We start from the raw sequence: 25,835 nt of genomic DNA, 5'->3' as shown, positions 1-25,835 counted from the left end.
AAAAAAAATTTAGTCAGACTTTGGAACGATACGTATTACACAATTTTTTTTTTTAAAACATAATATTATTTACATTTAGGAAACAATTTTCGACTTGAACGTGTATGCGAAATATAATACGACGAAGCTAACGATGGCCGCCATGAATTCGGAGTTTACCCACACTCCCTTGTACGCACCCGGATATCTGACGTAGGCGGTGTACACTGGTGTGACGCCGCTGGTGGATTCACCGTCGCGCAACAGCTTTCTCAACTGTCCGTAGCCTGCTTCGTCGTACAGCTTGACGGCATAATCACCGCGCCGGGCTTTCTTGAAGTCGTCCAGCCAACTCACCTGTGTTACGACGGTTATGAGATAAGTGTGTAAACATAAGTGGACATGTGGAATATATTATTAGGTTTGACTTACCTGATAGCGGTTCGGACCGGCATTGGCGGCAACCACCAATTTGCCTTCGACTTCAGCGTACAAGCTGGACGGCGGATCTTGACAGTCGGCGCTGATCTGCGCGATGAAGGCCGCCTCGTTGACGATAATGGCGTCTGTGGTGGTGTACGAGTCGACTGTGTACTTACAAGCCGAGACAGCGGCCGCCATCGTGCACAGCGTTAACGCGGTGAATACGTTGAATTTCATTTTAGTGGCGAATTCCAAAAAGTGGTCGGTTTTTATATTTTTGAAAAAAATTAACGACTCGATTCGACTGTCTGCCAATTGCTGTTTGTAATTAGTAAATAGTGTAATAGTTGCCAATTGTACAGAGTAAAAGAAGTCTCGAGTGCAGGTGAAATCGAGTGACGGACCGATTTTTGAAAAAAAGTGCCAACTGTTATGTTTGCGATTTGTGTGTTGAGCAATGATAACGATGCGTGTCGATAACCGGAGATGCGTGTATCGCATGTCATCGTTTTTCAGTGTGACCAACCTCGAAACACGACTGTCCCGCGCATCGCCTACACTGGATCGTTTCGAACCAGACGGACGTGGCGGTAAACCAATAGACTTTGAATTTCGAGGCCACGTCTGGTTGTACTCATTGTATAGTTACCGTAGACAATATATCAGTGCACGGACCACGATGCTACTGTTGCCCACGGACGAATAGGTGATTTTAAACTACACATCCTTGACCATGTCCTAATAAGGTACTTCAATATTTTGTAGTTTATAAAAAAAATAGTGTACATATAAATTGTAGCTCGTAAAATTTCCAAAAAGATAGTTTATACGTTCATTGTTAGCGTAAGTGTAATATAGATAAACGATAAAATGCATCCTCCCGTTGTACAATGTAGCGCCATTTGAACTAGCGAGTAGGTAGGTCTAGAGCATTATACTGCATATTTTATATAATATGTATATTTATTTAAAAAAATATAAAATGCTATAATGTTGGGTTGCTGTACTGGAACAGTTGGAACTGTTTCTGGAACCCAGCATTAGAATTTAGATATTCAATAAACATAATATGGATTTTTTACTAGGTGACAATGCTAAAATGACTTGCGGCATTGTTTGGTAATCGATCGATTTAACCGTAGGCACGTTATGTTTTGAATACTTATGGCTATTTTTTAACTCACTTTTGGTCTTAAACAACTAACTAACTTAACACGTTTTATTTTAAAAATTACAAGTTATTTTTTTTAACTTAAGGAAATTTCAAATCAAGAAATTTCAATGCTATAGACACTTTTTTTATTTTCAGTAGAGAGAAGTTTCTGTTGAAATAGCCAAAAGAAATTAGTGCATTTTGACTAATAATCTCATTTGTTCACCATCTAATAAATTTACAATACTTATTTAAATATCTCAACTTTAATCAATTAAAATTATTTAATAAATTGTCCAGTTTTGTCGAAAATAACGTTAGGTTGTTTACATCAGTTTTCTTATTACAAGAAGCAATAATGAGAAAATCACATAGTTACTTTTTTAAAGAATATATTTCACTAGTGTGCAAACGATTTTCAAAATTTGTTACTGACAGTAATTTAAACTGACCAACGTTAACCATAATAATAATTTAGGATGTCGGTTTAGACATAGTTTAGGTATTGGCAGGCAAGGACAACGATATTACTATAAATAATAATTATTGTTATATTTAGGTATATACTTTTCTTAATACATAATTGTACAAATTAAAAAAAATATATTCACAACAAGTACTTTTAACAGATTACATAAAAACTATATAATATAAAATAAATATAAATGTATACATCTATGCCTATAATTATAATTAAAAATATTAGACTTTTTAACAACAATTTTTTTAAAAAAAAATATAAAAAAAAATGTGCAAAGTAGGTGCAATCTACGTTTTACTCAATATGAGCAGATCTACGATGATATGTATATAATACATTGCTTTGTTCAAACAGTGGTTTATAACATTAAAAAAATAAAATGTTATTCAGTCATTAATCATTTACAGCTACATTGTTGGCACAAAAACGTACTTAATCGTTTTCAAGTACAAGTTTTTCAGTAAAAAAAAAACGTACTTCTAATTTATAAAACTTTTACAATAATAATAATAATAATTTATGTTGTCTAAATTTGATTAATTATACATTTTTATTTAGGATATACGTTCGTTGCTGTTTTCGGTATATAATCATAGTGGCAAAATTAGGTTTATTTAAAAAAATAAATAAACCATAATACCGTTTATGGTGCATTAACAACAAACCATATTGCTTGCATAATAATATTCATACAGCGAATTCGATTAAATTAAATATAATATTTTCATTGAAAAATGTATTCGATAATTTCAATATTTAGAATCTAAATACTAAACGTTTCAAACGCTATAACAGAGTACCTAAATTAAATTTTTCTCGGTCAATATTTATCGTCTAGTAAAAAAAAAAAAAAAAATGTGCATATTATTAAATCCAAAGTCATTAGATTGGTAATTTGATCGTCGGTCGTACATTATATATAAAAAAAAAAATGCCACTGGTCGGTAATAATAAAACAAAATTATTATTGTCATGTTTTTCCCTTTTACTTAACTGGGTTGTCATTATTAATTGGGACGGACGTCTAAGTCTGTTTCACATTGTATTCTATCGCAAGCAGGTTTAGAAAATAAAAAATGACTAGGTTTTTTGGCCAGCGTTTATTGACGCCGTTGTCAGAAGAATTTCTCTTGTTCCAAGTCTTGTTGGTTGGACCTCATGTGACCGTTGACCAGACTGTGACTGTTGCGTTTGATGGTGGCCGTTTCGTATTCGGCCGGTTTGGTGAACAGTTTAGGCAACGTGCCGTTCTGCTGTTGGCCCACTGTCACGGGTTTGGTGAAAGAAGGCGTTCGCTTGGGAAGGGTACGGTAATCCTTCATGGGAACCGTCACGTACGGGTTTTGCTTGGAAGTAATGTAATGCGGACTGCTCGGCAATTTGGGTTTTTGTCGTTTGATCCACAAGTAGAACGTCAGACAAGCCAGCGAGGCGCCGATTACGAACGACAGCAGGCAGATCAAAAAAGTGGAGCTGCTGGAAGTTTCTAAACACATTAAAATCAAACCAGTTGAGTACAGCGTAAGGATAACGAACAGGTTGGACAGAATGAATACACGAGAGGAAGTTTGAGGATCGCGCCAATAGCAGGAGAAAAATGGGGTGAGACAATTTGGTCTAGTTGAAAGTGAAATAGTAAAACTAGCTGTTAAAGGTATGCTGTGGCGGAGTTGAGCGAAATTCAATTAAATAACTATTAAAAAACTTAAATAAATCGAATAGCGTATTAGTTTAAATACAAAAATTACATTTTTTTCGAATATTTTCAATCAACATTTAACAATTAACTTTTTATTTTTGGGGGAGGGAAGAACAAGAACGACAATATTAGACCACAGATTTCCAATTATATTATTACCGATAACGTTGGAATCAAAGCACGGTATAGATTCTATGTCTGGTCCCAAACATCGTTCCAAAGCGCATTTTCGTGTCCGGTATTTTTGGTTGTTTTTATCACAAAACGACCACTCCGACCAGTCTTCCCAGCCCAAGTCCATGGCTTGACACGGCATGTAACATGGCTCTTGGCTCACTGATGGGCCTTCGCATCCGTCGGCGGATACGCCGTTCACCATGCAATACCTGGTCCGTTTCCTCAGTCCTTCGCCGCACGACACCGAACACTCGCCAAAGTCTGTCCAACAACTCCATTCGCCTAAGTAGATTAAAAAAAACTAATTATCCATTTCCCCGTTCGGTAAAAGATCAGATTCGTTCTTCGTGAATACCTTTGCATTTTTGTGTATTGCAAGGTCTGGTCAACTTGGCCAGTCCGTCACAATTTTCTAATGGACCGTCGCAAGTTCTGGTCTTGACTTGAATGCCGCCACCGCATTCGGTCGAGCACGAACTCCAGCCAGACCATTCGGACCACGACTCTTCCGGATCTGACGGTTGATCTGAAATTTAAACATTATAGTCGGAGCTGGGAAAAATGTGTAATAAGTGGACAATTCACAATGTAAATCGAATTTATGTTGGTAGCATTAGCTACAGAACTGGGCTCGAGTCAACTCACCTAGTCGGTGGCATGATCCGTCTTGACACAGTCTGCTTTCTTCTTTGTCTTGCATGATGCTGATAGACGACGATTGGTCCTGCGAGCGGCACGAGAACCTATACCTCTTTTGCGTACCGTTGCCAGCTGATGTCCACTGTGTCCAAGCCATTACTTTTTTACTTTCCGTGCACGGTTTTTGATTGCAGATCTCGTACTCTTCGGAACATCCGTTGCAGTCTTGGCCTTCTTGGGGCAGCGGGTTGTTACAATACCTGGATCTCTGTCTGAAGCCACCTCCACACTTAGCCGAACACTTACTCCACGCTCCCCAAGAGCTCCAACCGGGTTCTTTGACAACGGGCGGTGAAACTGGAAAAGATTCAAATTTGGTTAGTTAAAAATCTCATACAGAGAAATCTGTTTGGAGAATCAACGGCAACCTACCCGGACAAGGCGGGTTGGAATGGCAGAACATCTCGTCCGTGTCACGTCCTACGCACACTCGACCGCCGAAAGCTGGTGCCGGGTTGCTACACGCCCTCTTCCTGATTTTCACGGCAGAACCACAACTCTGCGTGCACGCCGACCAGTCTGACCAATTTGACCATTGCCCATGAACAGTGCAGTTTGTTACCTACGCCAAAATAATCATTAATTTCATTGAAGTGGGTGTAGGTATTAGGTTGGTGTTTCTCACCTGAGTGGTAGCCCCTTGGCAGTTGGCTCCACCGTACTTGGGTTCGGGGTTCGTGCAAGTCCTGCTCGAGCAAAGACACTGGTCGGACGACTCTTTGCCGTTGACGTTCTGCGTACATTGATTCCAAGCCGACCAACTCGACCAACCACCGTCTACCGGTCTCGAACGGTCCGGGCATTTGGTCACGTCTTGTCTCCAGTTGTGTTCCAAAATGTTGCCATTGGTCGGCGGCTGACACTTGTCCACGTGCTCGTTCCAACCGCAATACGGATCCATAGCGTTTATGCAAGCGTCTTTGTTCCTGTACCTGCCGCAATGCTGAGACGGTATTTTCGAAACTCGGTCTTTGGTGCCTATGTAAATGGAATCCTGCAAAAAAAGGCAATCAGTACCTACTTGGGAATTCGATAGGGCTGGAAAATCAATTAACTCACGGTGATTTTTAAATAATGCAAGGCCATGATTTGGGAATCGGAACCTTTGGGGAAAACGTTCCATTCTTCCAACGTGCACGTGACGGACGTCTTCGGCAATATCGTAATTTTCTTCACTGTGCCTTCCGCTGTAGCCACGTACATTACTTTCAAAGTACCGTGTGGCTTGGTGGGAACCACGTCTACGGCTATTTGGGTCAAAACTTCCAGAGGTTTATAGTACAGCGGCTCCAGTGTAGTGGGTTGTACAGCGTTGTCCATCAGTTGATACCTTAAAAAGTTACACATCGGTTAGAAAAACGATACACGACATCGAAAAATAAGTTTGACTTTAATTATTGGAAAACAAATGGGCTAATAACCCGATCGTTGCGATTGATCTAAAGAAAGGAATTTCCTTTTCCAATCAATGGACCCCAAAACTTATTAGCTTTGCTTCAATTGTAGCCCTAACCCATCAAATAAAATAGTTTGTTCTTATTCACTTTGCTGTAAGCCATACCTTGAAGAGTCGAGAATCTGATTAGGGTCTTGCCTTTGACATTGACCGTGATTCAGCTGATGATTTGTTGGATTGTGCCGGACCCACTCCGAGCCGACGGTCGCTTGGTGCTTGAACGGGCCGTTGAACGCAGCATTTATGGCGGTCAAGCTGAAACTGCAAATGGCCGAACCGGCTATCCCGTTGCTATTTGGAAATAAATTACAATCGTTAGAGTACTTCGAGATTATAATGGTAAAAGTCGAAAAGAAACAAACGGATATATTATGTTCTTACTTTGGAGTGGTGAAAGTAGCATACACCAACCCTTCGTCCGGCAAGTAAGTCATACCTTGGATTTCGTCAAAATAGAACGGGTAGTCGCCGGGCAGCGAACAATTCAATCGAGCTTTGATGAAAGTCGTCCAGTTGTCGCGCAATATCGTTTCCCCGCCTACATCGTTCTTGCACACTCTGGCAATCCTCGAATACACCCTCTGAAAGTCATTAACGCTTTGCTATAGTCATGATTGGTTAAAGTCACGGAGAAATACAACTCTCTCTGCCTTTTAATTGCATTATCCTTTTAAATCATATAATATTATGGACGCCCTTAGTGTGTACTCCCAAACAAATACCACCAGCCGATGTTGATTGTGAGCGAAATTGTTGTTATTTACAATCTACACGTATGTAAATTGTATACTGCGTTTTAAAAATGTAATTAAGGTAAAGCCAATATAAGTGTGCACGCCCGATCGTATCGACTTGTTTGTTGACTTATACACAGCCTTCGGTTTGTTTTTAACGCATCTCTCCAGTGCCACATGTGCGCCCAGTTTATACGATAGAAACCATATGGTTTAACCAGATTGCCCTTGATAAAATGAAATTACACTCGACGCGTTCTTCGATTAGTCTGCGCGACTGTTTCAACCGATCCGAATATACCTACCTACGCTTGTTTGGTTTTTTTTAGCCTTGTATATCGTATGATACTAATAATAACGTGTATATCTAGCGACTTTGCACATACCTTGCCGCAGTTGATGTACTCCACCGCACTCTCTCTGAACAGAAAATAAACGTAGGCGTCTGTCTCGAACGACCCCACGAATTGCGGTTCGTTCAGCCACTTGGCGTCATAGCTCTTGGTGCGCAGATACGAAGCTCCCAAGTCCCGGACAATAGCCGAGTCCACGCCCGAAAAGTCCATAGGACTACCGGCAAAGTATCGACCGTTCAGCGTGATCATGGCAGTGATGTTGGACAGCGGACTGTACGGACACTTGCCTATACCGTGCACCGTGTTGACAATGTTGGTGGCGTTTTCCATCTGTGAGCAACAAAGGCGAAACACGTTAGTAAATATTGTAAGCATTGCCAGAAGAGAGGACAAGAGCTGGCAACGAAATACGACAGTTGATGAATGGAAAGATTAATAGCTCGAGTTATTGTTAAGTCCTAGATGGAACGCGCACATTAAAGAGGCGACTGCGGAGATAACGGAATTAGGATTTTCTAGGAACGGAGGACTTTTGAAGAGCTACAAAAAGCCTGTAGACAATAACGCAGTACTGGCAAGAAGTTTTTATAAAGAAATACCAGTATGGTAATCGCGCAGGACCTGTAGCCGATTTCTAGATTAGTATATTAAATGTCCCTAATAAATAATATTAATGCGCCGTCGATATTGAAGCAAAGCGTTTGATCGAACGGTTAAAAATACAATAATCGATTTTTGTATTTATTTATTTTTTTAATCGCCTTACAGATTAGGGCGTTGGCAAGATGATTATCACGTGAAAATCTCAGAAGCGACTACGGGAAACTAGGCCATACCTGGATACTAGTAAATGTATAACATGTAGGAAAACGTGCGGATCGGCGCAGGACCGCCGTTGATTTCAAAACGAATCAGATATCTATCGGACGAAAATAACTATCTATACGAACCGAGCGTTAATTAAATAACAGGCAATGTCCAAGCGAGACAGTGAGTGAATACCTACACCTCTCTGACACCGTGCGTGTGCGCATAACACTGTGGTAAAAGTGTTCATTAAAGTCCACATGACCACGAGTGTGTGCGAGCCTACAACGCTTATTTGGTCAGAAAAAAATGTACGACGGTTTGTGCCGTTTAGTAGAGCGCTGTCACGATAGATGTTTTGGAATGGGTGAATGGCCTAACCCATAGTTTCCAAAAAGAAACCACTCCGACGTTGACGATGATCACTAATTGAAGAACTAAATAATTAGATGTCAATCGCGTTGATAATATTCAGAGAACTCGGTACGTTTGGGTACGTTTGGGTGGGTGGCTTTACTGTATTGCCGGGAGGGCCGTTGTGCATACCATTGCCAAATTATGGTCAACCGATGCAAGAAGATCTTTTTGCACTTACCTCTCTCCAAGTGCATTGGGGCGAGAAAGCGCCGGTGCCGCACACGAACAATCTTTTGCCGGCCGCCAAGAGCACTTTGACATAGTTATGACAGTCGTCCACGGTCTGACCCTTGTCCAAACACAGCTGCACCTTATCGTCGGTGGCCGGCCACGATGCCGCTTCGATTTTCTTCAAATCGTCCAAGTCCAGCCGGTACAGGTTGTCTCTGTTGGCAAAAAAAAAAAATTAATAAAACGTTATTGACCTCTACACAACAAGTGTGTGGTTCTATGCTACCGACAGGCTGTATGCGGCAAGCAAGGACGTGTGTGATCGCGCACAACAACACATGTGTGCCAAACTGGGGTTTAACCTTTATCGTTTGGACGGTAAGTCCCGGGATTGGCGTCCGACGGGGTTCGGGGATGAAAACACGGGAAAGTTTGAAAATACCGCACTTAACACTCGTCCGAAGCCGGGAAGAGGGAAAATTCCTGACGGCGCCGTCTGTCGCGGGACGGGCCGGACGGCGCCGCGTAGGCGCTTATGAGAAATGAAATCACACCAAACTGGTTTGCATACGCACATGGTGGTGTGTGTGTACTTTTTTATTGGTTTATATCGACAAATAACAGTGTAATGCGAGTAAGAGAGCATGGAAATCAAAACGGCTGGGACGCGTCACAATCGTGTGTTGTATCAGACGTACCCGTTGATTCCGCTCTATCAACGGGGCATAATAATTTTCCTTTGCCGGGCCAGATGTGCGCACAAGGCGGTCTGCCGTCGCAAGGTAATTGCCACGTAGGAAGACGATTTTTTTATTTTATCGCTCCGTCTCTCTTAATGAATTCGAAATTGGACCTAATAGCTCGGGCGTGGGCGTCCGACGCCGACCTCGGCCCCTTCAGCAACAGCCCCCGACCACAGACATTATAATATTTCTGGACAAAGGAAAACCAACCTAAACTGACCGCCTGTCGTCGACGTAGTACGCGATTAACATCGGATAAGTTCATCGAGCGCAAGACATTTTCCCTGGCCATCATCACACAACACTGTCTCCGAGAGAACGTCCAAGGGCACGTTTTGTTTGTTTGCATAAAAAGCCCGTGTATAATGTTTAAACATTTACATTTCACACTGTCGTTTTCGCGCCGAAAAGATAATTCCTTCTGGTCCGCAGCATTCAGTATTTATCGGAAGACCACTACTTGCTCGTTCCGTACAAAACGCAATGTAAGTAGGCAGGTTCCGTGAACTCATCGAGGGCACGCTAATAACAGTGTACACCTATCGTCGCGTCGCATATAGGTAGTAGTTAACACCTTATATATTATTATATATACGGCCAACACCTCGAATGTCACAACTGCGTGTGTTTGTAAATTTACAAAAATATGTACACACCGACCTACGCGGATATGTTTTTCGAATCAATTCGAGTAATTCACGTGTTAGGTGTATTATTCCTCCAACCTTATTAAAGTGAACGGACAGTGCAACAGTGTTACGGCTAATAATGTGGGCAGGTGAGACCACGGCGGACGGAGAAGTCTTAACAAACGCTTTGTCGAATCGTTATCGATTTTATAGTATACCTTATTATCCAAATGTGTAGTGTGCATTAACGTTCAGTACAAATGGCTATGTTATGTGTGGTTCATAACATACATATGGAGTTTACCTGGGTTTAGGCAAGAACATTAATATTGTAAATCCAGTTGGAAATTGGGCGCGCGTTCAGTTTCAACAATCAGCGGAGACATTTTTAAATATGCGTCTAGTTATCTAGTTAAATGTAAATAGCAGCTTTAAACCGTAAATAATCCTCTATTGGGCGACGTTGCTCCGGGTTAAAACGACATTGCGAATAGACCATTACAAATAACATAACTACATATATTATGGCCATTACTATTATTTTATTATTATTGCACGCCCAACCGCACTACCGGTATTTTCTAATAAAACGCCTCGACTTGCGAAACCGCTATGGACATAATATGCAGAGGTGCAATCTTCGACGTATAATCGGCGGCGGTAAACGATAAACATCGAATTTTAACGAGCGCATAGTATTAAAAAAAAAAAAAATACATAAATTAAATAAATATTTATGCCCAGAAGAGTGTATACGACATATCAATAATACTGGCGAGCTTCGGGTTAGGATGGAATTTTATGCAAGCGAACCACCACCACCTTCGTGAGTTTACCCAGTTAAAATGAATTCAATCGAACATCCGTTACAATAGAGATAAGAAACAACTATAAGGCAAACGGCATAGTCTAATTACATTTTTTTTTCTATATACATTTTTCAGATTATTCTTGGAGAAACATACTAAATTATATTGTACAAATAATGCGTTAAATATCCTGTTCATATTATATCCGTTTTACATAAAATAATCAAACATTACTCTAGTGTTTTATTATTTCATTTGTAACTATTAAAACACAAAATAGTTTTTAGTCATAGAAGTAACAGACAATCGCTCAAGCTGAATGATAAGATCATTGCTCGATGTTTGAAATGTCTTTATTATCTAGGATTGAATTAATCGTTTATCAATATTTTCTGACAGCGCATCGTCCAGCTTTGATAGATTTGATTAAAAAATATACCAAAAAATTAGTATACCATTATTAACTTCTTTGGTGAATTGGAAAAATTAAGAGTGATATCTTTTGATGTAAGGAAATGGACTGATAATAGGTATTAATATTCTAATAAGATATAATCAATACTTAAAGATAATATTAAATCTAAACAACAAAATTAAGTACTGTTTTTTTTTTTAAAAATACCATGAAATTATTTTTTCTTTTTAACAGGAAATATTTTAAAACATGTTCTATATTTTAAAAATGTATTATTTTGTTTTGTACTAGGAAGCATATGTAGCCAAAGTGTTGTGCAGTGCATTGACTTTTAAATTTCAAAATTTAGATGGAAAAATAACAAAGGGTTTTTGCCGAGTTTCCCTACAAAAGTGTAGTGGGTTGAAAATCCGCTACACAAAAATTAAGGATTAATCCGAAGATAATCCTGATAAACTGAAATCTCTTTTTTTTTTTGTAGGGGGGGAGGGTTTTTAAGAAAAATAATCGTTTTAAATAACGATGATATAAACGGCGAGGTGTCAACAATAATAATTATTATAATAATGACGACAAAAAGAACCGAAAACTAGTTTCGTCGCACACCTCTACTCGAACAACTAACTCATATAATAATAATAATATATAATGTTAACACCATAAGTCATCGCGCAAAGTTAATAATCGCCCGTTGTAAATAACGCGGTTCGACAGCCGCGGCCAAGTGCGCTACACACACACATGCTATACACATATGAACAAGGATATGAGTTTATTTTTTTTTTTTTTTTGTATTTCGTGTATTTCATGAACCGGTCGCGAAATAAAATTAAAAAATCCATACAAACCAACGACCGGAGGCGTCTTAATATCGTTTTTTAAGCTTTCTGACAACCCACACACACACACATACTTAAGGGCTATCTGTGTTACACCGCATCGCCGGGCGTTCAATTTCCCAGAGAATAGCACTTTTTATAATTTTGACGTTTACGACGCCAGACCGCGTAAATCACCGTTCGGTTAACCTTCGGCCATCGGGGTTGATCGAGGTTGCCAGCATATATAATAATAAGGTAATAACAATACGAAGCACGTGTAATACTAGTACAGTAATATTATTATGGTCAGTGGTCGTGAGACGGTAACAAAAAAAAAAACGTGCTTATAAGAGCAATCTACATGTTTTGTTTCCTTCCAATATTGCTTATTCTCGTTTACTTGTCACAGTTAAAATATAACGTAACAACAAGCGCGATAACACTTTTGTATCTCATTACAGCTGTGGTTGGTGGTTAAGTTAAACCTACGAACAGATGGCCGCTACTAGTGACCACAGTAACTGTGACTCGGGATGTAATAAAAGTGTAAATTTTATTTTTAAGAAAAATCAAACAACTATTTAAATAATAATAATATCTTTTTTTTATATCTAATTTTATACAAAAAAAAAAAATCTCAAAATACTTTTTAGCCACAATTGATTGGTTGGCTGGTTCTGGTCGGATATTTGTTTATTATATTAAGTACTTCGGTTTTAGCCAACCCAAGTCCAACATAACTGTGAATAAAATACACGGTCGCAGAATAACTACCGAAACATGTAATTTAACATAATATAAAAATAAAATCTGGATTTTACAAAAACAGTGTATTATACCCAAAAATTGTATAAAAACATAAAATTATGTATAATAATTAATAACAGTTATACAGCATACTTATATTATTTATATTATAAAAACAATAAGTTAAAAAAAAAATTGTTCTATTAGAAAATCGAGAAAACAGATTGTGCGGCGTTTCTGAAACGTTTAGTTTATTTTCAAGTCGACCGTGCAAAGTAAGTGTCGTAGTAAGTTTGCTTTACGGGGTGAACTTGTAGGTTATCTGCGAAAACGAAGTCAGTCGTGGATAATAATTAGATATCGACGTTGAACTCTTGAACCGAGCAAACCGATAGTACAAAATAGAAACAAAACGGAAAAAATATGTAATTCAATCTGGTGGAAAAATTGAAGGAAAAAAAATATATAAATATATATATCTAGTCCGTCTAGAATCAAGAACTTCTTTTAGCCGCCGGCGAACCGTTACGAGTTGAGACGTCTTATCGACTGTAATATTATATTGACCTGCACATCAATCAGTTAAGCCATAGTCAAGTGCACAGTGCAAATACAAACGCATAACAATATACACAGTGAACATCTGGAATACACTAGCAAGTGTACCGAGTTGGATTATGTCCTATTTCAATAAATAATTGCCTACGCACAAAAATATATTATATTGTAATAATTATCGTGTAGACCGACTGACACTGTGTTATTTATTATGTATATTCCAAACAATAGCCGACGACTAATGGCTGGTGTATAATTTTCTCGTCTTAACTTTAAACAAAAAAAAAAAAAACCCATAATCATTACCTTTCTCGGGCCACGCTAGGGTTTTACTCATCGGAAGTAAACGCTAAAGGGTAAATGATACTATGTATTAATGACAATAATACTAATAATATAGCAGAGTTTTTTATGTCGGCCATAGGGCACGGGTGAACCCCCTCCCCCACCCCTCGAAACAAAAAGAACGACTCTCCGTTGTCTGTAATAATAACGTTATGAGTTATCAATTCTGAACTGTAGTGACGTCAATGTTTTTTTTATTTTAAAATAACAGTTAAAATTCACTTTTTTTTTGGAAGTGTAAAACCATTTTTTTTTTTAACAGTATTACAATTTTTGAATGGCACACATCGCCAACTAACAGAGTTGGGTAAAATATAATTAAACAGAGAACATCATAATCATAACAAATCGAAAAACGTTAAGACTTTCATGGATTGAAATCCATGTCTTCGTGTCAGCAAATGTGTGTGGATCCATTAGAAAATGATCAAGTTAATAGTCATGTAGTTATTTAAAAAACAAATTAGCCGAATCATTCAAATGATACATTATCAAATAAAATATTATTCGAATTATCTAATTATTATTGGAAACAGTAAATAAATACTTATGTAATTCAAACAAAAAATGATTTGAAAAACTTATTCGTTTTTTGACTTATTGAAAAACACACCTGTAATTATTTGTTATGAAAATACAAATTGTCAATTTTTTATTTTTTTTATTTGATATTAGTGTTTTCACATGAGTGTTGACAGAATAGGTTAATTTTCCGATGATCATGTGTGACGTCGTCGAGTCCACGTATGAGTACTACTACGGTGAGATAAGATGGCCGGGATGATAAATGATAACCGCTTGCGTTGTACAACGGGATCACGGTTCAGCCGTGTCCGGCGATCGATCAAAATAAAGAAAAACGTCTTAACCCGTGTTTTCAATATTATTATTATTATTATTGTAATCAACAATCAAACCGTGTGGGAGTCGGCAGTCCTTGTCAGTGTATGTATAAGGTTTTGCGCCCACCCGCGGTCTCCTCCGCATCTCTGGCGACAGTACGGCACACTACATTGCGGCGGTGGAGACGACAACAATGGATCGAATATTATAAGCATCAGATAAAATGAATAAGAAAAAGAGAAACATTGAAATTCCATTAGGATCTCGCACCGTCCTATCTCCGTCGAGCCCGCTAGTTACTATATAGTATTATGTATGTACACACTCCACTGCATTATGTGCATACGGTTTTGTTTTTCCATACAACACCTATCCGCTGCCGTAGCAAAGAGAGTTCACGATGAGTTCGCCACACTAGTCCAAAACAATAACACCGCGTTCACACTTGCGGCATAAGTTTGCGGTTACAATATATCGAAGAAGAACCATTCGACGCTCATGCCCAAGCACAAAGTCTAAGAATAACAAGCCGGTGATATCGTCCCACACACAGCTGTCGACTCCTTAGGCTTTTACACCGAGCACACGGTCGGTCAAGGTAAAGGATTGTGTTTATAATGATAAAGGATAAGCTGAATAATGATTCCGAAAAGGGAGTTCTCGGAAAATCTATCCCCAAGAAGAAAAAGAATTCCAAAAAAAAAAAATTTCCCCAGAAAAATAAACCAAAAAGTTCTGATACGTTTCAGCAATTTAATAGTGGTTCACGTATGTTCACGAAAAAGAAAATTACCTATTTATTTTAATAGGTTTAAATTTTTTTAAAAAATATTACTTAAAATTTTAAATTTAACCTCTGATTACATAATACAGCCTATTCAGGCGTACTTACCTAGTATTACAATAATAATTACTATTCAATTATAATAGTGCAATAAATTATGTAGTAACTGGGATATTGTTTCTACGAGGTCAACTTTCTAGGGATATTTTCATTAAGGATATAATATAAATTTATTAAGGATTAAATATTCTGAGGATAATTAGTTGGCAAATGATACTAAGATTTAAATGTTATGATTGTATTACAACCAAAATGACTGACCGCAAAATATGGTTTAATAGTGGTTAATATTTTTGCGACCAACTTATTATTGGCAGGTCATTTATAAAAAAGCTCAAATCTTTGAGAATTCGAGGTTAGAAGCAGCAATTATTATATTCTATATTTTTTGGCGGTGGTCAGTAGTGATGACCACATAAAATAAGCCACTTGACATACCACTACAGCGAGCGGTTGCTTACTATTTTGATGTCTTGCTCGTGTCGTATGATTTTATCATTTTTAGCTTGCCCCTTAAGGGTTACGTTGCAAAACGACTGGCCTATGGTGTATATTATATTATCAACTGTTGTTTACGGTGTTAGCGGTTAAGAATGCGATTTTGTAAGGTTACAAGTTATAACTTATACACTAACTTTTCCGATGGTTGGCACGTCTTCCAGTCGGCCATTGCTCGATCGACTCGTCAATTGACTTGTATTGGTGTAAATAATGGAGAGAAAAACAACTATTATGTATCAGGTAATGTAAAAGATTCCAACGGTCCTACGGAATTCGTGTGCAAGCATTCCGCCGCACGGCACGGCGACAACGACAGAATAATATGTAGCAGTAAAAAATAATAATACACAATATATCATTTGATATATTAATCAACAGACAGTCGTCGGCGAAGGGCCAAGGATTGATTTCGTTATTGTTTTGCGGGTGCGTGTACACGCGTTGACTAAACGGCAATAAATAATTATTTTCTAATAAAATAGGTATATAGTATAATACAGCTATTAAACGCCATTGGACAATAAAACGCGACTAATAGACGTCGAATAAAGTTCAAAATATATGTTTTTACCCTATCGAGATAACGACAATGATTTCGAAATTAAAATCAAACAAAATGTCACTAACATTGAACAAATCAAAGGGCTTTTAACACTCTCCGTAGACTTGCTAGGAAGGCGAAAGCTATGAACTGCACGTTCCCTACATTCCAAACTAGCAACGGATCACGGGTTTACCATAGTAAATATAATCTATTAATGACCCTCGAGCGAACTCAATATCGAGTAATTTCACTTGTTGTTAATTCCAAAAGACACTAATTGTGTCACCTTTTCCCTCTGGACCTACTTGATCGAGAATATCTACCAAAATAAAAACAGCTTCAACTCTGGATACGTTGATTGACTCCTCGATGCACGTTCTGGATTCGTCTGCATTGTCCAACGTGCTGAGTCGTTAAAATATGTTTCACATCAACTATTTCAAAAAGGACATATCGAAACTAATGGCTTAGATTTGAAATTGCCGATCAACAGTCTTTAGGAGGAAATTCGACGCGTAGCCGGATGGGATGCTTGTAAAGTTCGGATCCTTCAAAACTCCTTCGGGCCATATATAAGACTTTTTGATTAACCCAAAATCTACGGGAGCTTAAAGGAGGTTGAAAGGGGGGTCAAAAGCCGCCACGATGTTACTAGTGACTAGACAAAATTCTTCTATATGAACACAATGATTGGCACATGCGTTGTCGGATGGTTTGCATGTGGAAAACCCGAATAGATTATAAAAAAAAAAACATCACGTTCCAAAGACACGCGTTACAAATGATCTTAGAAGTGCAAAATATGTCAACGCCACGGTGAAACGAGAAGAACATTATTTTCGTGCCACAGACTGTTTACGCAACAAAACAACCGTGTGTCGCACGACGGCGGAGCGGAATTAATCAAAATAGCCGTTATGAAAATATTGTAACGCTGTAATAACACAATCTACATAATAATATAACACAGAAACGACGTCACGACAGAACTCGGGTGGCAACGATAACGTCTACCGATGATCTATCGCCGAGCAGCAGATTTCTAATGAAATCTTACCGAGTAAAAGGTTTTTCATTTTCGCACGAAAACCACTTACTTAGAACGCTTCACAATCGAGGTAACATCGGTCGTACCAGAATGACTGGCCGTGTACTGATCGACCATTCATATCTCTATTATCTGATTGGGAACCGTTTGTAATCAGCGCAACTCGGTTTTTTCTCACGGAAACGATTCTATCAAACCCCGTTCTAGTAGTATAAGCGATTAGAAAACTACGTAATTAACCACATAATTATATTTAATTTGAATATAAAACTAATCAGTGTCTTCCCGGTTCAATATTATCAAATAACTTATCGATGAGAACATAAGAAACTTTGAATTAGTTGACATTTTCGATAGAAATCAACAGGATTCGAGACACAGGTCTTGGATTCTGTTTTTTTCTCACAAAACCCTTCCCAAACGTAATACAGCATTCTAGGTTTTTCCCAAAGTCGTTTTTTAACGTCACAAAAAATAACGAGTAATTTATTAAGAGAAATGGTAAAAAAAAAAAATACAAACTATATAGAATACTACTAATAATAATATACTGCTGTCGGAGACGCATGTGTGTTCATAGGTGACCACGTAAATTTCCGTACGGTTTTAAAAAATAAATCATATTATATTGTAATAAAAAAATCCGCAGACACGACAGAACGTGACCGAGACTGATCGCGTCTAATGTCGGATATAGTGCCTCGAAAACCGCCTAGTTAGGGAGTTTCCATAATGTGACAACCAACAAAAATGCATTATTATACTTTATGTAAAAACACAATTTTGGAACACATTTGCAGCCATAATTTTTTCGTTACAATTTTTGGACACGGATAAAATGCTTCATACCAGTACAAATAACATTTCCTAACATTACAGTATGAAAAAAACTTTTTCTCAATTCCAGTCAATTCATGACGCTATAATCTCAATCCTGAGAAACCATTTTTTTTCGGGAATCCAAAGAAAACCTATTAAAAAAATATTATATTACTATATCAATTGGAAGTGTTGGGTCAACAACCAAGTACATCTAGCTTGTTTGAGTTTTAAGTTTTAATTGGAGATGGAATCTAAAGATGGATACAATGTAACGACAATTTGTAACAAGTAGCAACGACAATGACTAATTATATTTTGGGAACTTTAAAAGAGTCAATGGAGATGTTGTTTGAAACCAATTTAGACCTTCCTCGGTGAACGTCGGTAAAATTGACAAATTTATACAGTATAGATGTTGGCTTTTCGATTACTAATCAGCTGAGAGGTCGTTTAGACATTCATCTTCTTGGTACACGGTCGACACAAGAAGGACCAAAACAGATTTAATTGACATTTCCTATCGTATTAAGACGAAGAATGTGAGATATTTTTGACGTGTAAGTATATTGCTGGTTGGACGATGCCGTCGTTCTTTCCAAATGTGTCGCCAGCTCATAATCTCATAAGTTTCCAGGTCTCTCGCTTTTGACCATTGGTACAATTAGATGTGTTTCGCCATATTATCGTCACACGGAGTCAAACTCTCAGAATTCCTGATGGTCCGAGGTATATGTGTGTGGCTTTCAAGGGTCTGTTGAAACGTAGTCACTTCCCGGATCTACGAGACGGACGTAGCTCGAGGAACCGGGATATATTATTATTACTATTATACGTGACTTTGCCGGCGGACTCTTCCCGTTTTTTTTTTGTTTTTTAATGCTACTCGAGCTGCTTTATTCCGAGAAATTCGCGTTATGACCTTAACGAGAAAAGTCGTCGCGTCCATAGACGTCAATCAACCGACGGATAATGGCAATAATACCAATAATAGTGATATGGTACGCGTACTAACGGCAGATCTATTCCATATGCGGGTTTTTTTTTTTTTTTACATTATTATTTATTTAACTCACTCGTTGCCCCTGCGAAACGCATATGCTTCGCGGATACCCCGAGAGAGCTTGAAAAGCGGACGTCGGTCGCCGCTGCTAAGTACGTGCTTCCCCGGCTCCGGCGATTGACGACAACGGCACGAAAAGAGGTCGCCCGAGTACGACGACCGTTGTGCAGTAGGTACATATAATAATATCAAAGTGCGGGCAACAGACGGCGAGACCCCCGTAAAAGGCATTGGCCATATACGCCGGGGACAAGACTGTACAAACCGGTGTGTATGCGTGTATACATCTATATACACATAGTAGAGGTACACGAGTAGTTGAAATTCAAAATGTGAAAGACGTTATTATTTCGCTTCTTCTTCTTCTTCTTGTGGTTCAAATCATCCACCCCTCCTCCCCCCGGTTTCGACCTCCTGTCCTCGAGGCCGTTGCGACTAACGGCATAAACGAATGTGTCAAATTGACATTCTCAAAGCCATCCCGTAGAAATCCGCTCGGAATACAGAAATTCCAAATCGAGGGGCACTCCATTCTGACCTGCCGACAAGCCGAATTCAGATGATTCTCAGCCGCGGACGTTTAAGTACACACCTTGGTCAATCTTATAACGCTGACTTGCTCGGGGGCTGATTGGCGGCAAGTCAACGTGTCTGCAATTACTGATCTAGGCTCGGTGAAAATGCAAAAGTGACATTGATCCTTCATGAACCGTGCAGCCACATTGAGAGACGTTGGTTCAAAGTTTGTGTAAGTTGACACGAAAACACACTCCACAGTACTGGAACACGGTTGAGAGTAGTTCAAAGGTAGACCAGCATGCATGGCTCTTAACAATTGGCGTAATAGCGTTTGAACTTTGTCATCTACATTCTATACCTACAAATATTATACGGTCCGATTTATAGCGTATGTACAATACATTTGCGGTGTATAAATACGGTTCATGCGGTCACATGTTATTCGAATTCAACACCAGGAACCGTATTATTACCGTAGAGCACTCGAGCGGTTTTGAAGAACTCTTTGACGTTTTAAGTGCGTGCGCTGCTTACAACCAATGCGTTTTTTTTGAATCTTTTGAGCTTTGTGCTATAATAAGTACACGAGACGGTAACGAAACGACCTCAAGTATAAAATATGAGCCGGAGAATTTTAATTAGCCTCGGGCACACATCAACTACACGCGCTCGTGTCAACACACAAGCCTTCAGGTCTATATAATAAGCTATTATCTCCTGCTACGCCGTTGTCGTCACCGGCAAACGACCCGTCGGCGATCCGGACAAAACTGTACTTAGAAGCTCAATTTCACTATTGTTCGACTTACAATTTATTATTATTCTCGGTTTATTTTTTAGATTATAGAACGCACTCTCTCCTCAAGTGTAATAAAATGAAAGTGTTATTGCATTTCGGTATAATAGAGAGCAAAAATACAATTTTTTATAAGGATTTCATTTTTATTTGCAATCCATAATGTTAATTTTAGACATTATAATTAGCAAATAAAAATATAGTGGAGATAGAGAACCTACTATGCTTGGGGTAACAAAAATTAAAAATTGAAAAATATTTAGTGGAAAAGAGCAAAAGGTGTGTAGGTATGAGACAATAAAGTATCGTTTTGTGCAAATTTGGTTGTAAATGTAACAGCTGACCGAGATTCGTTTAAATGTTCACTTGAACCGATAATCTAAATTTTCGAGAAAAAAATGGCTAGACCACTTCACTTTTGATAGGCTAGCTGGGTTCAGGGTCTTAACTATGAATATTGTTGTGACCGAGCAGTTCGTTCGACTAACAAACTAAAAATAACAAAAAAATATGATATATTATAATACTAATGTACGCGTTTTGATTTTGATATAAATTATGTATGCTGCTCGTGAGGATCCGTCCACACGTGCGACTGATTACTAATCGTACAGGGAGGACACCGCTACGAATACTCTATTAATAAAAATCACTTTATAATGTGAGTATATAAACTTAAAAATATCCCAAGCCCTGGTCCGACGTCTGCCGTTTGTAACGAGCATAACATTATTATTAATTACTATAAAAACCCTTACTACGGCATCTACCCATGTGTGGTGGTGTTGGTAAACTATACTACTAAGGGCGTCGCAACCGGAAATAGTTCTCGAGAGATGCTGTAAGACGGAAGAGGTACCTAACAGTACACCCCACATCTTGCAGCCCAAAGACTTTGTTCCATATTATTATCTGAAGAGTGTATACATACACAGTATGCTTTGCCGTCTGAAGTGTTGTACGTTGGATCAATCGACGGTTGATGAAATGTTTTACAATAAACCGATTGATTGTGGAAAGAAAAAAGTTAAAGTTCAATACCGTAAGACGCAAAAAAAAAAATGATAACACCGCTTTGTAGCTGATAGAATAAGTTGTGAATAAACTCTTACGACAAAACAGCGCAATTAAGATTACCGCTATAACATGCGTGGCGGACTGGGCAAACGGGTCAAAGAGCAGCTAAACAAAATATAAACTCATTAAAAAAATATTAATATAGTATTCGAATGAGAGTTTACAGGTGTTCTGTAGAAAATTACATCAATAGTGCACCGACGAAGATACACAAATTATTACAAACATAATACAACATTCGTACTTTCGCTGAAACCCAATCCTTTTTTTTTACAGCTACCTTTAACCATTTTTTCAATTTTATTTTTTATGGTTTTATAGGCTCTTTGCAGCAAGTTATTAACAACGAGTCGTTTTTTTTCTGTCCTGCGCTTGTCCGCCTATAAAAAAAGCAAATAATTGTTTCTTTACCGACGCCGCAAAAGATAAATCAAGACGGATGTTATACTACTAAATTGCAGACGGAACGTAACGAGTTATGAATAATATAATGTACTTTTAAACGGTTTCACGACTGTTGGCTACAAGGATTTAAATCTGTATTGCTTTATAACATTATCCTTTGGATCACACATGAACACAATTATTATTGACAGACGACGTGACTTAATAATAAAAAACATTTTTTGTAACATTCAAATAGTCTGAATGATTCCGTAAAGTAACAGTTATAACACATAATACTACAAAGGCCGGGATAAAAAATTAACAACATGGCGACCAATGCAATGGTTTTATTGTCACGAGAGTATGGAGCTGAATTAGTCAATTAAATGTAAAAGATGAATAAAGCAAAATTGTTACATCAACTACACATTATTGTTGGCCTTACTAGACCATTATGTGGCAATTTGAAATTATAATATTTTTCTAAAGGTTTTATTGAGGTCCGGGGAAAATAATCTTGATAATATGAACATTTTTGGAACGATTATTACAAATTATGATAATATTAACATTTTAATTTCTAATTATTTATTTTATATGTAATTAAAACGATTTCGAGAAATATATGTAAGTTTACCATATTAAATATTTATACGAAAATATTTGAAACAGTTAAATTACATACAATAACATATATGATTAGTGATCAAATAAAAAAAAAAAATTTTAAACAAATATTCTTCATAAATTCGAGTTATTAAAAAATTATTGTAATTGATAGTAATTAACTAAATAAAAATATTAATTTCAAGTAATTCTTTAGAAGCAAATTATTATTTGTTTATAAATAAAAATTTTTAATTTTGGTAGGTATTATAGATTCACCGTAAATTGCTTTAACCCTTATTAACGGTTTTAACAGGTCTTGACAATATTGTGCAGAGATGGTTTCCCATGACTTCCAGGTATCTTTTGCCCAGTTGATTTTCGATCATTTTTTAGAACCTAAGCCAATTTATAGAAAAAGCGCTTTACCAATACTGTACCACAGATATCACTACAATCCTCAGGACGGTTAGTTCTATAAATGTATACAATAATATATTGGACTCCCCCCCCTTCTTAAGACATATTATTATTATACATGCAGCACATGGAAGTATAAATTATAAGACAACAGTCGATCTAACAAGATTGAAAAACACAACTGCATTGTTAATTCTTTTATAAGTTATAACACTGCGTAGCTTCTTCTTCTCGTTTGAATCGTTTCCTTTGCACGTCAATGAACAATAAAGAGCTTATCAAAGACGTTAAAATGGACAATATACGGGATTCATAATATATGATACCGACGTCTTCGGTCGTGGGTAGTACAAAAATATTGCGCTTATCTTTTGAAAAAAAAAAAAAATAATGATTTTTCTCTTTATGGTAGCGCACAAGCCGTGCCGCCACCGCCAAGGTCGATTCGACTCAAACGGTCTTCATTGTTTTTCGCAATCACGAGCGATATTCAAAATAAGTACCAACCAAAATCGGTCGGCTTTTGAAGTAAACAAAAAAAAAAAATTCATCACTTCCTGGCCGTAAGTATGTACTGGGTTTATTATTAAATTATTTTTTTTCGGTCCATTGTTTTCCTTCGCAGACGCTCAAAAAGGATCTGCGACCGTGCGATATCCGCGTGTAACCGCTCGTTATCGGCCACACGTCGTTCAATGAAAACACCTTAATGGTTTTTTATGTGTTCACAATATTATCACACTTGGCGCTTATCAGCAACGGCGTGCGTAATTCGTTCGATGTGTTTCCAACGGTCATCGATATAATAATAACAACACATTTACAATAATTAGACCATAATATATTATGACGCATACGACCGCAAGACACGCGGCGGAGTACAAGTCAAAATGTATTTTTTTAATTATAAAAAAAACCAGCACAGTAAGGTCGCCGTGGTGGTCTAAACGAATGGTGTTAAGTACACAAACAGTTAAATTTCCAAACCCTTAAGTCTCGTAGCAAGTAGTGGGAAGTAATAGGCTAGGTGGTTATTAAGTTTTTGGTAGTCTACACTCTACACAAAAAAAAAAATTCATCATTGCACAAAAAAAATAACTGAATTCGTTTCGAATGTATTGTGTTATTAAATTAATTCAAATCGTATTGAGACAACATTTTTTTTAAAATCGAATACTTATAATACGCCTATACAAAATAAACGTGTTTATTATAATAATAATAGTATTTTTTAATCAAAAAAACCGATTAGCGCCTTTTCGTCGATTGAACGAACTTTAGACTTATAATTTCAGATAGTACCAGTTGAAATAACAATTTTTTTTTATTTTCTCCTTCGTGAATACGGACAGATTGCATAACATCATGATTATTTTCATTTGTCTATCGATACGTTTTCAATCAGCTGCAGTTATCACGCGAGTAACATGAACCGAGAATTAAATCAGATTGTAATAATTGATCGGTCCGTGACGGTAATAATAACAATAATAATACCTGACTATAGTTTTATTTCCCCTTGACTTTCTTCTTTTGTATATTACTTATAATACTAGCACTATATTGTGTAGAACCGCCCGTTGTATGAATATTCTAACCCGCGTTTCAGCTAACTACTAAGCAGACGTGACGGGACGAGACACAAAATCTATACACATATCGTGTTCTTGTAATGTTTTCAACGAGGGCAACGCATAAGACCATTAAACGGTATTAACAACGTTATAATAGAATTTACAAGATTTTTTATACTGTAGACGTTCACCCGAAAAGAACTTGTTGGGAGTGTATTGACGACGAGTTCGGACAGCTGAACAATTATTTGTAATGCGCCGAGGAGATGGGATGGTTCTAAAAAATGATTATTATTATATTGTGTACATTACACATTTTATTTGTACTATTATACGATATTATAGTATAGGCTACAATATAATTCGAGGTTTCGGCTGTTACGAGAAGGTTATCAGTTATCACAACGTTTAACGGAATGAGTCAATATTTCTCGATAAAATACTAATTTAAACATAGGTAGCGCACGTTAAGATAAACAACCGTTTTATTGAAAAAAATAAAGAAACAGAATAACATCCGTACAATTAAATAAATACCAAATTGTCTTAAAACAGTAAATCTCTAATCTGCTGCCAAAGTGCTTATAATTGTATAATTTTCCCCTGGTTTTTTCTCTTCGAGTAGTTGCATCGATTATTATTTATGGGATTATTATAATCTACATATAAGGACTTTACGTTTCGATTCCAAACGTCTATCTACCATGTTGTTTGTGTATGTGTGTGTAAATTAGCCACAAGTACGGGACATCACACACATGGCATATACATAAGTGCGTACTGTGCAAACTTGCTTGAGTAGGTATAACCATAAAGGTTAGGACTAAAGTACGTACCTCGCGCCGACCACCACTTGTTTTCTGGCTATGTCGAACAACAGCTGCGAATACGATGTCACTCCTTCGTCCGAAAACGTGTCGGCCGTCGACATGACATCTGCAAGCAAAACAAATAAAAACCAATATTAGAAAAAATGAATAATTTTTTACACATAAATCAGCAAAACGACCATATTACAACATTATACCGACTCTGTTAACAAAGCGTTTTAGTTTCTGCGCAGGCCGCAGTATAATCTCTTTTCAAACGGAAATGGATAAAATGAACACATTTTTATTTAAGGAAAAAGATTAAAGAAGAAGTTTTTTTTTTATGGATTTCTTTTTATAGGATAT

At 37.5% G+C, this 25,835-nt stretch overlaps 2 protein-coding genes across 2 annotated transcripts in view; both read right to left on the bottom strand.

Annotated features, from left to right (window-relative positions):
• LOC126833482 (translocon-associated protein subunit delta) lies at positions 1–861 on the bottom strand. Its single transcript, XM_050564851.1, has 2 exons — positions 412–861; positions 1–336 (listed from the first exon to the last, which is right to left on the bottom strand). The coding sequence occupies exons 1-2, from the start codon at positions 637–639 to the stop codon at positions 76–78; spliced, it is 489 nt and encodes a 162-aa protein (XP_050420808.1). The 5' UTR covers positions 640–861; the 3' UTR covers positions 1–75.
• Positions 862–2,297: 1,436 nt separating this feature from the next.
• Positions 2,298–25,835, bottom strand: part of LOC126833495 (semaphorin-5B) — a 51,178-nt gene continuing 27,640 nt past the window's right edge. Inside the window, exons 3-14 of the mRNA XM_050564873.1 lie at positions 25,497–25,596; positions 8,560–8,767; positions 7,188–7,487; positions 6,449–6,648; positions 6,173–6,358; positions 5,671–5,941; positions 5,237–5,605; positions 4,984–5,173; positions 4,558–4,908; positions 4,268–4,438; positions 3,895–4,194; positions 2,298–3,522 (exon numbers count right to left, since the gene is read on the bottom strand). Coding sequence (XP_050420830.1) covers positions 3,152–3,522; positions 3,895–4,194; positions 4,268–4,438; positions 4,558–4,908; positions 4,984–5,173; positions 5,237–5,605; positions 5,671–5,941; positions 6,173–6,358; positions 6,449–6,648; positions 7,188–7,487; positions 8,560–8,767; positions 25,497–25,596 — 3,017 coding nt within the window. The 3' untranslated portion in view covers positions 2,298–3,151. The remainder of the gene's footprint in view (positions 3,523–3,894; positions 4,195–4,267; positions 4,439–4,557; positions 4,909–4,983; positions 5,174–5,236; positions 5,606–5,670; positions 5,942–6,172; positions 6,359–6,448; positions 6,649–7,187; positions 7,488–8,559; positions 8,768–25,496; positions 25,597–25,835) is intronic.

The sequence above is a fragment of the Adelges cooleyi genome, unplaced genomic scaffold (assembly GCF_023614345.1).
Source record: "Adelges cooleyi isolate 19-005CV unplaced genomic scaffold, UGA_ACOO_1.1 ACOO_flye_CR_arks_rails_tigmint_CR_PRNA_2, whole genome shotgun sequence".
NCBI lineage: Eukaryota > Metazoa > Arthropoda > Insecta > Hemiptera > Adelgidae > Adelges > Adelges cooleyi.
Note: the sequence above shows the minus strand (reverse complement) of the source record. Positions and strands in the feature narration are given on the sequence as shown.

What these genes read in the sequence shown, in the direction of transcription:
- LOC126833482 (XM_050564851.1), bottom strand. Translation starts at nt 639, where the DNA reads ATGAAATTCAACGTATTCACCGCGTTAACGCTGTGCACGATGGCGGCC. An exon ending in CCGGTCCGAACCGCTATCAG is followed by an intron (nt 337 to 411) that starts GTAAGTCAAACC and finishes GTCGTAACACAG; the next exon opens with GTGAGTTGGCTGGACGACTT.